The 17,094-nt window shown below is 42.3% G+C and overlaps 1 protein-coding gene across 1 annotated transcript; it reads right to left on the bottom strand.

Annotated features, from left to right (window-relative positions):
- Window positions 1-2,184: 2,184 nt before the first annotated feature.
- LOC124292205 (mucin-5AC-like) lies at window positions 2,185-16,079 on the bottom strand. Its single transcript, XM_046729257.1, has 7 exons — window positions 16,050-16,079; window positions 14,233-14,299; window positions 10,738-10,927; window positions 10,240-10,451; window positions 8,567-8,815; window positions 3,109-5,034; window positions 2,185-2,459 (listed from the first exon to the last, which is right to left on the bottom strand). The coding sequence occupies exons 1-7, from the start codon at window positions 16,077-16,079 to the stop codon at window positions 2,185-2,187; spliced, it is 2,949 nt and encodes a 982-aa protein (XP_046585213.1).
- Window positions 16,080-17,094: the final 1,015 nt, after the last annotated feature.

Raw genomic sequence — 17,094 nt, 5'->3', positions numbered from 1 at the left:
AATCGCCTAGAAAGTATTTAGTTATCACACCTTCTTAGTTTGTAAGTTTACTGTGATGTTAGGTTGGACAAACATCTGATAAATACCCGTAGATAAAGCATCTACTCATGAAAGAATCTTAACTTGACGCACATCTACTACCCAGGCCACGTGACTATACCCGACTGTGGGGGTGGTGGGGTAGCCTAGTACTTAAAACGTTCGCTCGTCACGCCGAAGACCGGGTTTGATTTCCCGCATGGCTACAATGTGCGAAGTTGGTTCCTTGCGGCCCGGTCGTGATATTGCTGGTATATACTGCAGAAAGCGACGGAAAACCCAACTTACTCACTGTATACGATAATGAGCAGCTGAGGTGTACCTACACCGGCTTCTGTCAAAAAGTCGTTCGGCTCATTATTTGAGGTTGGAATGTAATTAAGTATATGTACACACTAGACTGTTGATGTTACAGTGATATTGGCTTTAACTTAATTAGGTCCTTTAATACAGGTTTGTTTCTGTTCGTGGAACAGAACGAGGCCCGAGGAAGGATTGTGACACAGGAATCTGATACCATCGACAGAAACTTACGTGACAATTCGTCTTTTGCTGAGCTAGTAATCTATATATGTATTACATAATCCAATTTCACTTTGTGTAAGTTCACAATGCCTTATCAGACAATAACCCGATTAGTCAGGCAACTTATGCTTAGAATGAGAACCTAAAATCAGTAATGACGCCTGGTTTCTCTAACGATAGTACACGCCACTTTTTGGAACAAATCTGTAAAACAATATTACTGGCCAATAATGTATGTATGTAAGTATAAGAGAACACTGTTTTCAATGTTTCATGCTTGCAGGCAAAATATTGCGATTGATTCCACGTGAATTTTCAAGCCCCAATCAAGTGAAAATTCTTCTCAGTTCTGTCGAACTTGGGACCCACTAGGTTTCTATTAGTTTGCCTCCGTGACGTTCTGCAAGTGAAAGTCTGACTGGGGATGCTAAATGCATAATACTGTGACAAAATATCCCGAATATAATCATATGTCACAGCATTGACTGTAGTTGCCACATCTTGAGTCCCGAGTCTCGAGTCCGTTCAACACTCTGTCAGGTTTACTTCATCACACAGCTCCAGGTATATATTTCTGACCGGGATTCACAGAGCAACCAACGACTTGTAAACTGTTTGACTCAACATATCTTTATTTCAATCAGGCCGTACCACACCTTTGTCGTTACTTATAAAATATACACACAATACTCAATATATATCATGGAAATCAAGGTGAACAATACTATATCATGTAACAATGTAACGGGGTAAAGCAATTGTGCTTCATGTAAAGGTAGTGAAAATATCATAATAGTTGGTCATTAGTTTGATCCATACTTTTCAGTACAAAATCATTGTCAAAAGTCCCATATGTAATTACTCAATTAACAATGCCAATATCATGAGCGGCGACTCATTGACATCAGCTGATTGAAGCTAGACTTGGATCTGTTCACATATGTCATTTTGATCAAACTGAGTAGGCGATACTGGCTGGTTCCGATCCTGTCGTAGGCGTCCTTCCACCTCATCCCAGAATTACTCTATGGAGTTCCTGGGAAACAGCCTGGCATGGCAGAACAGCAATGACATGCTGCCTCATCGGTTAAAACACACGCAACTAGTTTGCGAGCATTATCGTGCTGCTACATGACGTTATGATCCTGTTTGCTACCAACACACAACGCTGAATAATACACACATAATTACCATGCTGTCCTGGACGCATGTCGACAGTTGCACTACCACTAGAGCTGCTCAAATGATACCGTAACTCATCAGCATGATATTACACAGTCGTGCTTGCTGAACATCAGAACCTCTGCTGGCCAGACTTGCTTGCGATGACGAAGAAGCAAAACCTTCATTAACCGGTTACAAGAGTATCGTGCTATCAACAAACGTCCAAATTGTCAACATACACGTGCAAACTGTGAATACTGCCTTAAAGTCGAGATATCTTCAGTATCAAGTAAGCGAATTTAATTCCAGATTTTTTTACTGAACTTCATATAAAGCACAGTTACTAAATTTATTTTCTTATTTGGAGCACTTAAATGAAGTCATTCTGAAAGATAATGCTTTCGTAGAACAAATATTGTGATAAAAGTAAATTTTATCAAATTGTAGCTATTTTATTTATTTCTTCTTCGCCAACTGTTGACAAAGGGTCAGTGTATCGGATATGATAAACACACTCAGTACAGCAGTTATAAACACAACCCCAGAGTAGCCAATGATAGTTGCTGATGGTCGATCATCGGTCTGGGATACCCGCTTCCTTCGTACTGCCGACAGCGTTGATTGGTCAACTTTCAGCCACACACGCAGCTCATCAATGACGCCTTGGATCTCGGTGCTATTTTTAACCTTGACACATATTTCACATGGGCAGTTGTCAGATGTTGTGTTGTCTGAACGTAAAGGAAAAACAGAAAAATTGACTGTACTGGCGCTTTGGCAGCACTCAGAGAATACTTTTACACTGTTTTATTTTTATAAATATAATTTGATTGAAATCTTTAATAAATCAACAAGTTTAATTGCGCTTAATACACAATAAATCTATGTTTCATACATGTTTGGTGTCATGTGGCCGTAAATTCATTTGTCAGCCCAGTCTTTCTTTCTGTACAAAATGGAAAAGTCCCAGATTGCTTTTTACACAAAATGTCTCAAGAACATAGTGAAGGCTAAATTACAATAATCAAAATTAACATTTCTGTAAAAAACAAACAAACAAACAAACAACAACATCCCCACCAAAAAGCCCCCCAACAAAGCAACAAAAGACAACCCCCCCCCAAAAAATACAACAAAAAACAAACAAAACAACAGAAGCAAAACAAAAAACAAAACTCTTTTCTTTGTTTTCAGTATATTATGTCATCGTACTTTTTCTCTCTTGCTGTGATGCGTTCCAGATAATTTGTCTGAGTTCTTTCATTAATGCAATCATATTTTCTCCCTTTTTAAAACTGACTATATCTGTCAAAACTCACAAGAGAAATGTGCTAGAAGGTATACACAGACGGGTTGATTACAGAACACAGTTCAACTCACCGACATCTGTCTGGGGTGCTGCGGCAGGTCCTTGCGCAACGGTGGAGTGCGTGGTAGTTGGTGCACTTGGCTGCGTGGTCGTTGTCAAGGTAAATGGAGGGGTCGATGTCGTGGTAGATGGAGTGGTCGTTGTCGTGGTAGATGGAGTGGTCGTTGTCGTGGTAGGTTGAGTTGTCGTGGTTGATGGGAGGGTCGTTGTCGTGGTAGGTTGAGAGGTGGTTGTCGTGGTAGGTTGAGAGGTCGTTGTCGTGGTAGGTTGAGAGGTCGTTGTCGTGGCAGGTTGAGTTGTTGTCGAGGTAGGTTGTGGGGTCGTTGTGGTAGGTTGAAGGGTCATTGTTGTGGTAGGGAAAGCGGTCGTTGTCGTGGTAGGTGGAAGGGTAGTTGTCGTAGTAGGTTGAGTTGTTGTAGTGGTATGTTGAGGGGTCGTTGTCGTAGTAGGTTGAGGGGTCGTTGTCGTAGTAGGTTGAGTTGTCATTGTCGTGGTAGGTTGAGTTGTTGTTGTCGAGGTAGGTTGTGGGGTCGTTGTGGTAGGTTGAAGGGTCATTGTTGTGGTAGGGAAAGCGGTCGTTGTCGTGGTAGGTGGAAGGGTCGTTGTCGTGGTAGGTGGAAGGGTCGTTGTCGTAGTAGGTTGAGTTGTTGTAGTGGTATGTTGAGGGGTCGTTGTCGTGGTAGGTTGAGCGGTCGTTGTCGTGGTAGGTTGAGTTGTTGAAGTGGTAGGTTGATAGGTCGTTGTCGTAGTGGGCTGGGTTGTCGTTGTTGTGGTAGCTTGAGAGGTTGTTGTCGTGGTAGGTTGAGGGGTCGCTGTTGTGGCGGGCTGAGTAGTGGTTTGCGTGGTAGTCGGATCGTCTCCTTGTGCATTACCGAGAGAGTTACTATTCTGCGCAGCCTGAGTGGAAGTTATCGGGGCAGGCTGAGTAGTGGTTTGCGTGGTGTCGGGGTCCTCTCCTTTTGCGTTACCGAGAGAGTTACTATTCTGCGCAGCCTGAGTGGAAGTTATCGGGGCAGGCTGAGTAGTGGTTTGCGTGGTAGTCGGATCGTCTCCTTGTGCGTTACCGAGAGAGTTACTATTCTGCGCAGCCTGAGTGGATGTTATCGTGGCGGGCTGAGTAGTGGTTTGCGTGGTAGTCGGATCGTCTCCTTGTGCGTTACCGAGAGAGTTACTATTCTGCGCAGCCTGAGTGGAAGTTATCGGCGCAGGCTGAGTAGTGGTTTGCATGGTGTCGGGGTCGTCTCCTTGTGCCTTACCGAGAGAGTTAATATTCTGCGCAGCCTGAGAGGAAGTTATCGCGGCAGGCTGAGTAGTGGTTTGCATGGTGTCGGGGTCGTCTCCTGGTGCCTTACCGAGAGAGTTACTATTCTGCGCAGCCTGAGTGGAAGTTATCGTGGCAGGCTGAATAGTGGTTTGCATGGTGTCGGGGTCGTCTCCTTGTGCATTACCGAGAGAGTTACTATTCTGCGCAGCCTGAGTGGAAGTTATCGGCGCAGGCTGAGTAGTGGTTTGCATGGTGTCGGGGTCGTCTCCTGGTGCCTTACCGAGAGAGTTACTATTCTGCGCAGCCTGAGTGGAAGTTATTGTGGCAGGCTGAGTAGTGGTTTGCGTGGTGTCGGGGTCGTCTCCTTGTGCATTAAAGAGAGAGTTACTATTCTGCGCAGCCTGAGTGGAAGTTATCGTGGCAGGCTGAGTAGTGGTTTGCATGGTGTCGGGGTCGTCTCCTTGTGCCTTACCGAGAGCGTTACTATTCTCTGTAGCCTGAGAGGTGGCTGGTGTGCTGGAATATGTTGTTGCTGCTGCAGGACGGACGCTTTGTGTGTCATTTAATCCAGATCGAGTCGTTGGCGTGGCTGTAGTTGAGTTCACGTCACAGCTGGTGATGGGAAAGTTGCTGTCATCGTCAGGGATCGTTGTCGTGGATTCATGGAAACGAACTGTCAATCAGAAATATTCAGAGGAGCGTCACTAACCTCCAGTAGGGACATGGTGGGAAGCGACATTCAAGCCCTTCAATATGACCGTCACAACTCCTGAATGTGAGGTCCAAGTGACGCCAGTAACCTTAACTTGGATATTCCAGTGGATCTCGGAAAATATGACATGCAGAGTTGGGGCGAGACAGAGAATACCCTCGCTACCTACTTTATTTTTTTCGAACGTTCGGAGTCTACTTTCAGAACTAGAAGCATGTTAAAGTATCCTAAGCGAACTTGTTTGAGTGGCATTTTAGAAGTTGAGACGTGCAATATGGAACAAGTTTTTATGGATAACAACTTCTTTATTTCGTGAGTGCGACGTTTCGATACAGATTCTTGTACCGTTGTCAAGCAAGAGTGATACATGAAGTGGAGGAGCTGCATATTTATACTGTGTATAACAATGAAACTACATACATTGCAAATGACAAATGAAACAACATAATTGCCATAATTGGTTAAGCAGTAAGCTGATGAAGCCAGTGAGTTCACAAGGGATAGTGAATAGAAGCCAGAGATGTATAAATACAGGGGTGGTACAATAAAGGGGATGTTTATACAATAGGTGCGATGTTTATACAATAGATTGGGCTTGGTGGAGGAGTGGATCATACCCCGTTAAAACTCGTCTACTAGTCTGTTCCCGTGACACTGTGTTCTACAGTACTGCCCAATACCTTACCCAAGTACTCTCCCCGCTAGGTAAATCTGCCAACTCCTTCATCAATGATTCAACTGACTTCTGCTGCAAGATCCGTGACATCACCAACCCAGGTCCCATCATCAGCTACGACGTTGTGGACCTATTCACCAATGTACCTCGGGAAGAAGCCCTTCAAGCACTACGCCACAGAATTGACAACCTCCAACAACCCCTCAACACTAGCCTCTCTACCGACTCTATCATCAGCCTCACCACCGCCTGCATCAACTCCACCTACTTCACCTGGGGCGATGCCATCTATGAGCAAATCCACGGACTTCCCATGGGCTCCCCACTATCCCCCATCCTAACAGAAATTTACATGACCGACCTGGAAGATAAGGCCCTAGAAACTGCACCCTTCAAACCCTCCTGCTGGTACCGCAAAGTTGATGCAGTTGAAGTCATCCTCCAACCTCAGCAAGATCCAAAGCAGCTCCTCGCCCATCTCAACAACCAACATCCCCGCATCAAATTCACCATAGGAACAGAGCAGAACAACCAACTACCTTTCCTTGATGTCCTTGTATCCCGCACCTCCTGCAACCAACTCCAGACCTCCGTGTACAGAAAACCTACCCATACGGATCAATACATCCACTACAACTCCAACCACCCACCTAAAGTCATCTCTACATTGACCAGAAGAGCCAAAAACATCTGCTCAACAAACCTACAAGACGAAATTGAACACCTAAGGAAAGTCTTTGTAGAACGCAACCACTACCCACCTGAAATAGTCAACAGAACCATCGAAGCAACGCTTTCACCTCCTGCCAAAAGATCTAAACCAGAATCAGCTCCCACCAAGATATCCATTCCCTACATAGGTAAACCATCACATCAAATCAGCCGACTCCTGAAACAACAGACAGGCATAGACACACCTGAAATAGTCAACAGAACCATCGAAGCAACGCTTTCACCTCCTGCCAAAAGATCTAAACCAGAATCAGCCCCCATCAAGATATCCATTCCCTACATAGGTAAACCATCACATCAAATCAGCCGACTCCTGAAACAACAGACAGGCAAAGACACAACCTTCTCAGCGTCCTCCAGCCTCAACAACCTCCTCAATGCCAACGGAAGAAAACAACCCACCGTCAACAACAACAACCCGAAATGTGTTATTTATAAAATAAACTGTGATTGTGGACAAAGCTACATAGGTGAAACATCCCGACCAATCAACACCCGAGTCAAAGAACATCGCACCTCTGTTGCTAACTCCGACACCAAATCAGCTATCTCTGACCACATCAAAGCGAACCCCAATCACCAAATAGAATGGTCCGACTTCACCATTCTCGCCAACAACTAAACGGACTTCACTAAACGCAAGCTCACCGAATCCATTCACATCAAACGCCATAAGCCCACCATCAACCGTGACCAAGGAAACTTCATTCCATCAGCTTATGATTCACTCCTCATCCAAGCCCAATCTATTGTATAAACATCGCACCTATTGTATAAACATCCCCTTTATTGTACCACCCCTGTATTTATACATCTCTGGCTTCTATTCACTATCCCTTGTGAACTCACTGGCTTCATCAGCTTACTGCTTAACCAATTATGGCAATTATGTTGTTTCATTTGTCATTTGCAATGTATGTAGTTTCATTGTTATACACAGTATAAATATGCAGCTCCTCCACTTCATGTATCACTCTTGCTTGACAACGGTACAAGAATCTGTATCGAAACGTCGCACTCACGAAATAAAGAAGTTGTTATCCATAAAAACTTGTTCCATATTATCCTAAGAGAGATTGCCTATTTACTGACCACCTTACAGTTTGCTTATCGACAACAGCGGGGAGTTGACAATTCTACAAAAACATTTTAAATCTCATTCCTAACCATCGAGACCGAAGTAGTACCTGTATCAGAATTATGTTTTGAGGAGTTTTAAACACACGGCATAACTCACCACGAACACTACTACACACTCATGAAATATACGAACCAGGCACGAGTATTGACAGTGAACACAATCACCCATTACCCAGTGTAATTTATATTCCTTCTCTTATGAGAAATATCCATCGTCAGCAACTGCCTAATAACGTAGTGCAACAGTCAACCATCATAATCAAATTCGATTGCAACGTCATACGAGCACAGTGGCATACGAATTCATTGTATTGTTCATAACGGATTGATAATAGACGTGAAAACACCCCTACGCCCAAACACAAAGCAGAGTCGCGTCATTTCAATACGTACGTTTAGTTAATGGTATTTATTCTACCCCCATAGCAATACGCATATGTGGTAGCGCCTGGTGTCTTTCATCGTACAATACTCAATAGCTAAAAAGTATTGAAAACGAGAACTCGTAGGATCAGTTTCCTTGAATACCTCTCTGGATTCTTAATACTGACGTACAAAATTGACCTACATAGTGACCTTGACCTACAAGTATAAAATGACATCAATCATGATTGACATAGATAAAGCGACCCACGAGTCCAACGTGACCAATTCATCATTTACTAAAAAAAATTTATGTAAAAGGTCTGTGACCTTCACAGCAATCGTGACCTACATATCAACCATGACACGTAAATCAACCATTACAACCTTGGAGTAAAACCAGCCACGACCTGCTTAGCAAGATTGGTGTACAAGTCTATCATGAACTACATAACAAAATTGGCATGCAAACCATGACTTATACATCAACTCAACTATGACCTACCCAGCAACCATGACGTACCACAGCAGCCACGGTCTAGACAACAACCGTGACTTGTATATATATTAAACATCACTTACACGTGAAGCAGCTCCTGATTCCAACAGCAGCAGACGTATTGGATGTGGATGCCCCACACTGCCATGGGATGCTGGCGAAGTACAGCAAACAATCCGAACTGTCGTATACGAACATCCAACATGGCAGCCCAGTCGTGTATTCGCTGTCGCATCTTTCCTGACATTCTGATTGGTTCTCAACCTTGACAAAGCGCTTGGCTTCAGCTCCGTCGTCACAGTGACCATTGGTCAGGGTGTACCTGCACGGTCCTGGAGAAGCAAGGATGCAGAAACAGTCACGTGTCTTGATAGTATATGACACGTTAAATAGTCACTTTAGACGAGGGCAAAAAGTTCATAACTATATGTGGTTTGTATCTCAGTTGAAAGCAACACTACATTGAAGGCGATTGGTAGGTATACAATAATAATCCTAACTTCATCGATTCTTTGCTTAACAATTAAATGTAAAACAACCAGAAAAAAATATAAAACAAAACAGAAAACAAACTAACAAAAAAAAGCAACCCCCGCCCCCAAAACAAACAAAACAAAACAAAACAAGTGCATACTCGGACGATTCGAAAAGGGAAAATGGTATTATAATTAAATAAACAAACAAAAAAAACCCAAAGAGCAATAATATTACCCGCTGTATTATCGAGCATTAGGCAAACATTATTCCGCTGTCATGAACATAAACCACTCTGTATTTCCTATTTAGTCAATATAATGCCATAAAGTCAATGTTAGCTTATATTGATTATTTGTTGAATAGGTAAATGGATCAGGAAAACTGTTGCAGTGACGGAGGTCAAGGTCGTCATGTTAACACCGGTGAAATGCTGGAACAAAGGGATGTTCCCCACCTGACCACATGGGTATTCGCGCCCCTCCGTAGATGTGTGCGTGCTGAATTCGTACACAATATTATCAAAACTGGAAGACTTAGTATATAGATGCATTTTCTAAAGCAAGTCGACTGGACAGAATGCCACGGTATGTGGAAGTTCACCGGTTTGCCACGCGACGCATCACGTCACATCCGCCACATCGGTAGGGGACCACTTTTCCCCTCCCTGTTCACACTGTTCCCACACATCAGTGAGAGAGTTTCACGCCGGTGTATTTAAATATTCCACAATACGACGACAGGGCAACAGATATGGGCTTCACACATTGTACCAAAGCAGGGGAATCGAGTCCGGGTTTGACGAGCTAACACTTTGACAAGCATTTTACCCACCGCCCTGTTTCTAATTTAGATGACACAAAACTGAATCACTTCACTGTCACGTTGTAAAATGCTAAATAAAACAGGTTTATAGAGTTTAAACACTCAATGTGGAAAGTAAAGAGCAAAATTATAAATGCCTAATTGCAATCACATCATACACAACACGAGGGGCGGTGGGGTAGCCTAATGGTTACAGCGTTCGCTCGTCACGCCGAAGGCCCGGGCTCGATTCCCCACATGGGTACAATGTGTGAAGCCTATTTCTGGTGTCAATATTGATATTGCTGGAATATTGATAAAGCGGCGTAAAAATAAACTAACTCACTCACTCACTCACTCATACACAAAACCAAGGCCAGTCATGCAACGCACAGTGATATATCATGCCTGTGTAGTACATGGAAGGTCTTCAGTTACCTAGAGTCTGGCCGGATGAGGTGTCTGCTGAATGTCTTACCTGTTTTCTCCTCACATACATACTGATGTCGCTCCCGACACATTTCTGGCTCCCACGTGCACGTGTCCCTGCGCGCCACAACGCACAGCTCAGAACCCGATTCCACCCTCCCGGGGGATGTCCAGTGATCAGAGCTCAGCGGTTCACAGTTGGCCCATCGGTATTTGTTATTGGCGGCTGGGGAGTGTAATCCAACCCAGATATCTTTTTTTCTGGGAAACAAAGGCACCATCATCACCAACAACAACACCATCAGCACCACCAACAACAACATCAACACCGACACCACCATCACCATCACCATCATCAACACCACCACCATCAGTTCTATATTACATTTAGAGGAACACTACAAAGATGCAGTCTCGTGGACATAAGTGTAAACGTTATATTTACGGTCATATGGTCGACCTGTTGGCCAGTGAAAAAGGTACTATGGTTTAAATGTCACATGAAGATTTAGAATCTGTAGAAAGTCAAATATGAAGAAAAACGTACACGTTGACCATCCACAAGTCCCCTTCAGAGTATCTGTAGGCTATTAGTGCATCAAATGTGGCATTTCTGTTAAACTTGGCCAACTGGCCTCCTTCGGCCTCACAGATAGCCCGTGCCTCGTTCCATGTCCTGCTGTGCTTGTGGATGGAATACACCTTGCCCGTCAGGCCCCTGGAACGGGCACCTGGTGCTGGACACAACATCCATACAGTTGTCAAACTTTAATTAGACCGAGTTATATCTACATATTATCTGTTCAAACAAGTCACAGAATGCCTTTTAATACTTACTTTAAATGGCAAACCTTTACGGAAACGTTATCAACATTATCAAACACTATCTCACACCTTGCCTACCGCTTTCCTACACCAGCCCGTGTTGGGCACCAAACAAAGTATTTCTAAAAAAAGTGAAAAAGGTCGATTTTACGAGACACGTATGAACATATCCGTAACAGAGCTGATCATGTACTGTATCTTTGTATTCTGCTCAGGTCAAAGACTTGCTCGTGTTCAGATAATCGCTTTGAGAAATCTCTAGAAGCGGGAGTTAGAGCTATTTACTGCCATTATAAATATGGAAGCGTTTTGTTGCTTTCATATACCTACTTAGTTATCGAAGTACAGAAAGAATATTTCTCATTCATATGAACACATCTGACAACTTCCATAGTGAGGTGTGAGCTAAAGTGTTTTGTCTGTGCATGGAAAAAGACAAATAAATCATCATACCCTGACATATGCTAAACATGCGACAGAATCATTTCCACAACCTTAGGAAATCTCCACTGAGAAACCTCCCGTAGTTTCATGTCCGATACTCACTATATCAGAAGCATCATTTACTATCAATTTATCATGATACTAAGATACTAAGGAGAGCGTAACCTGCAAGGCAATTCAACAGTTCACCTTGAAAATCATGAGACCATATTTATGATACAAGACTGACTGACTGAGTTTAGTTTTACGCCGCTTTTAGCAATATTCCAGTAATATCACGGCGGGGGACACCAGAAATGGGCTTAACACATTGTGCCCATGTGGGGAATCGAACCCGGGTCTTCGGCGTGAAGAGCCAACGCTTTAACCACTAGGCTACCCCACCGCCCTATGATACAAGAAAAAAATAGGGCATTTCATGGGGCATCATTCGCTGATGCATCTAATCGATCCATGTGTCTGTAACGAAAGCTTTCCTATGTCCTTGAAGGTTATAACCCTGATCAAAAAATTGTTAAGTCAGAGAGTATAAAGCTCTTTCGAATATTCCTAGAAATTACATAATCGATTGTACCTAAAACATTGAGCAAATAAGAAAATATTTGGTGACTATAAATCTTTATACAGTATATATTTCGTTCCACGTATGAAACAGATGATCATGAATCTCTTTCATTCTTTCTAGCTCAGGTTGGTAAAGCAGCGGACGGGAATAGGATGTTTGACTATTATTGAATCTAGTCATTAAATATACCTTGAGCTTCCGTTAAACGTTTTGGCCATATTTGTTCGTGTTGATGTTGCCAATCCGTGCAGAAATTCCGATAGATATGTATAAAGACACAGATCAGCACCAAAGGTGGACAGTGTGTGTCCATGGGGATGATTTCATCCTGCCTTACGTTCAAACAAATTGACGTAGCGATGCTTTCACAAAATGAAAATATTTTCTTTAAACACAAGCAATGTGGTGTAGGATAACCATACTTTAGATGACAACTGCATAAGACAGTTATGCATATTTGTGTCTCATTTTTCAGTTTAAACTTTCACACACTGACTTACATATAGAACGTTAGTGCTAAAGAAAAAACAGTCTTAACTATCGTCAGAATCAAATTACGTTTGGTGTAAAGGGAAAAGGGTCCGTATGTCCGTTTAGAAGACATCCAGAATGATAACGCTATGACAACACAACTGACAGCAGGCTGCTTAAAATATTTTGGACCATCGGAACAACGAAAGCTGTTATTATCGATAATAGGGAAGTGCTTAGTGATTATATGACCAGCACGTCAGTAGCAGAATGAATAATCTCTAGTCATTTACATCATGTACTTCAAAAAGCAGTGTTTGAGTTTCATGATCATGTTCAGTCGCGAAGTAACAATATCTAAAATTACACTATTTCGTGGAGTACCTATTGTCAGCACTATCACAAGGTATATTGTATCTCAAAGCATCTATATATCGTCATAATCATACACTGTTGTTGGGATTAACCTCAATTTCAGTTAATCGGCAAAGAAACATTGCAGTTTTCAGTTCCAACGACTCACCAGAGAGAACAGCGACTACAGCCAGGAGCAACATACGTCTGTCCACCCGAAGTAGCACCTTGCCAAGAAGCTATTTCAGACGAGGAACTAACTTTACTAGTGCCACATTAAAGATTTCCAATACACGTATTAATGTGAACTAAGACCATGAGAAGGGTCACAATGCCAGTGACTGTAATGCTATGTTTGACAGCGTGCCTCGTGTGTGTAATGTTATACACCGCATTGTATGTCTCTTTGTTTAATAGAATAAGAACGTTTAACCTTCGGGAACCTGCTCTTTGATAGGGATGAAGTTACAAACCTTTTACTATTAACTGTAAATACAAGTGTGTCAGTACAGTCATAGATGTGAAGGTACAGCTTAGCATTCTCATTTACTGATCGATAGAGAATGAAAAAGCAAGTTGGTCCTTTGTATGCATCCATTACAGTTGGGAGTTGAATCAACAGACTAACAGACAGCACATAAAGGTCAACAATGATTGGGATGGCCTGTCCTTGTTTTCGTCCCAATCAATACACGGTGGTATTCTGACACAGTGGTAAAAGCTAAAAACACGTGCCCTTTGTTCCGAACTACAGAAATGAACTTGCTCAGCTGCAGCAGTGATTGTGTCGCAATACAGAACACTAGCTATGATGACTATTGAGGGTCCACCAGCAAACAAACCTGTCACCTGGTGAAAAACTCATATTTTCATAAAACGCTTTGATTCCATACAACGATGAACACATCAATATTTTACGCGTAAGTATGACAATGACCAAAAATAACGTCTTACGAGGCGAATACTTGCTGCCATCTCCGTGAAGATCCGGAGGAACATGGGGGATAGACTCAACAAACCTGGGATGGCATTATATGTCCAGGTTGACGTTATGTGAAGCATAGCCGATGTCTATTCCATCAAAGTGTTTGATTGAGAGCATACGATGGTGGCTCAGAAGATCTGATCCCAAAACCGATGGCCGACGTTTACAGTGTTGCTTATTCCTCTACAGCACCCACTCCCAAGTCTTGATACTAGCTTCATCGGGGTGGTATACACTGTTTCATTACGTCATCATTTGCTTAATACTTGCCAGACAGTTTCGTCTTCAAATGTGGGAAGAGGTGGAAATCTGACGGTGCCGAATCTGGTGAATACGAAGGTTGGTATGCTTTTGAACGACACCTATGCACAGGTACACACCCTGATGGAATAACACACCTTCTGTGAGTTTCCCGATATGCCATGCCCCCATATGCTCACGAAGATTGGCCGTTATTGTTCTTTCCTAAGATAGTCCACAAGTAGGATTCATTTGGAACCATAAACTTGTCAGCTGATAGAGTAGACTTCAGAAAGAGGAGACGTTGCTTGTCTCTTGGGAAACCAAGGCAGCCATTGTCACAAGGTGCTCACCAACAGCAACAATGTCTGGTTCAGAACGATGTCAGTCACGAACCTGGAGTGTTTCTAGGGTCAGAAGGCGTACAACCCGCAATGTTGACACCTTTGTCATGATCAGTTCATTACTCTTGTCTCAATATCAGGACAAATACCCAATGCATTTCTGTAGAACGCATGGTGAGTGGCCGACAAATCATGTCATGCTTTCACCCAGTGTTTTCGGTAGTGGTGGCAATTGATACACTATAACTGTAATATCAACAGACAGGGAAGCTAATGAGTTAATTAATTGAACCTAATCATTGAAGTAAGATGACATTAATGCAAGACAAAAGCTTGTATGACAGAAACAAACACTGCATAGCTGCTGCATGGTTCAAATGAATACATCAACAACTACAACATACAAGGCTACAACGTCACAGGTGACAATTTTTTGTTTATTGCAACTTGTTTATGAGAGCGACGTTTCGGTGCAGATTCCTACACTGTTATCAAGATTTGAATCTACACCAAAACTTCGTTCTAAGTTCTAAACAAGAAGTGATATGTATAAAGTTATAACTTTGTTGTTGACTCAACAACTTCTAGAATGCCTATCAAACAATCATCAACAACTACGTCACCAAGTGTTTGGTCTCACGGAATCATGTCCTCGGAATAAAAACAGTGTGTGTCTTTTACCTCCTAATCATAACAATTAATGTGTTTATGTTTTGTACTTAACGAGAAAATGCATCCTTACGATGTTCAAATATAGGCTGGTAGGTACACGAACTGTATTATTCCGGCTTTGTTCTGCCAATCGATGATCATGGCAGGAGGAAATAATTTACTTTGATTGTCAATACCAAATCCATAATACAAAACTGTTTGTATAATCGCATTGCACGTATCTTCACATAGAATGTTTCATGACTTTATGTTTGTGAAAGAAAGTAAAGAAGGATGATGTTGACCAACAACAAAACCCCAGGCTCATTAGAATCCTACTTCTGTATCTTTGCAACCCAGGGAATGTTCTACTCATCTTTGGTAAGCCACGGCAGAATATACATGTTGTACAATACACGACAAAATAACCAGAACTCTTGCCATAAACATGTGTCAATATTTGGTAAATGCATGCACTGATCAATCACTGCCAGGAAGTGCTGTTATTTGTAGAAGGTGGAGTATCCTGTTAAACCATTTTATACTTGGCAGTAATTGGTGGGATCCATGAACATTTAAGGGGTGTATGCATTGTGTACCCCATTACACGCACGCACGCACGCACGCACTGATTCACGCACACAGACATGCAAATATAACGGTGATTAGTCTACTGATAACTTATGCTTGAATTGCTTCGCTCAATTATCATATAGCACATATATAATATGGCGTATTGCAGCAGCTCCAGCCTTGGGTTTCAACATTGTTTCTGTGTATTCGAGTATTTTCTTTTGAGCAAGATTTCAAAGAGCGTCACAGAAATTGCTCAAATGTTGTAGACACGTGGAGGACATTTCGAGTTTTGACACACGATTGATGCCAGGTCTGATAAATATAAATCCAGTTCAACTCCCAGATATGTCTGTGTGTTTGGGACGAACAACTGACGAATCTTCGCAGGAGCAGGATACGCTTACCTTTTTGCGAACACCAGTTTTCGTTACCATGTTATAGTGATTCATAGACACATGCTGATGATAATAACCGTACTTTCGACTCCGCCTCAGGGGGACAGACTTCCTTTGAATACGGAAAGGGATTTGTCTCTTTAAATAACAATGTGAGCCACTCTGGCATGAGGAATCGGAATCCCTAATGGCATACCAGACGAGAGACTGTCCAAGACCACAAGGTGCCATTAAACCAGCTAAGAACTCTTCGGCCATCAGTATATTGTGTATCATCAACAGCCGCCACCAACACGAGAGCAGGCGGCTAATGGTTTTTCACGTATAACGTATTTAAAACAATTTGTATAACATAGATAACTTGATAATAGTCTGCACATTATTTTATGATATAGACGGAATCGCTTTGCTTTGGAAACGATTTTTAAATAAATGTAAATCACGAACGATGATGCTTACATGGGTTTATTAATGAGTGTGGAGTGAGTGAGTGAGTTAAAATTTAACGTCACGCCTGCAATATTTCAGCCATATAGTGACGAGAATAAATTTAGTATATATGATAAATATCTGTCACGAAGGACAGTAAAACGTTAGCAACGTATCACAGAATGCAAGTATAAAAACTAATCATTTCCAATTCTAAAAATGCAACTCGATGTGACATTTATTAACATTAAAACACGGGCTATGGACCACCAACAACCAAAGCTAGGCCACCTTACTGGGGTTCATGGGGACTTACAGTCCTCCAGCTTCCCGCATGAATCACCAAAGGATTTACACCGTCACTTCAGCCACTGGTAGTTATAAACAATGCTAGCCAGACATTAAAACAATACAACTGAAGCAATAAAATTCCGGTTGTCTGCAATGTACTGTAATACTATTATGCAATCATAAGGGGACAATCTTTTTACGATACTTCAACCCCTATAGAGAGCAATATAATAACAGTTTTTGATTACATCAACCTCAGTTAAAACTACGGAAGCGTAGTAGGGCCACGGTGAAAATATTTTTTGGGGTCACTATCTCCTACGTAGGACTTAAT

The sequence above is a fragment of the Haliotis rubra genome, unplaced genomic scaffold (assembly GCF_003918875.1).
Source record: "Haliotis rubra isolate DU_JTF1 unplaced genomic scaffold, ASM391887v1 Scf51, whole genome shotgun sequence".
Classification (NCBI taxonomy): domain Eukaryota; kingdom Metazoa; phylum Mollusca; class Gastropoda; order Lepetellida; family Haliotidae; genus Haliotis; species Haliotis rubra.
This window is presented reverse-complemented; position numbering and strand designations above follow the sequence as displayed.

Excerpts from the sequence above, each read along its gene's own strand:
- LOC124292205 (XM_046729257.1), bottom strand. The coding sequence starts at position 16,079 with ATGGTAACGAAAACTGGTGTTCGCAAAAAG. Across the intron at positions 10,928-14,232 it reads TATCGGGAAACTCACAGAAG|CACCAGGTGCCCGTTCCAGG; the intron begins GTGTGTTATTCC and ends TGTTGTGTCCAG. Across the intron at positions 5,035-8,566 it reads AATCAGGAGCTGCTTCACGT|TTCGTTTCCATGAATCCACG; the intron begins GTAAGTGATGTT and ends TCTGATTGACAG.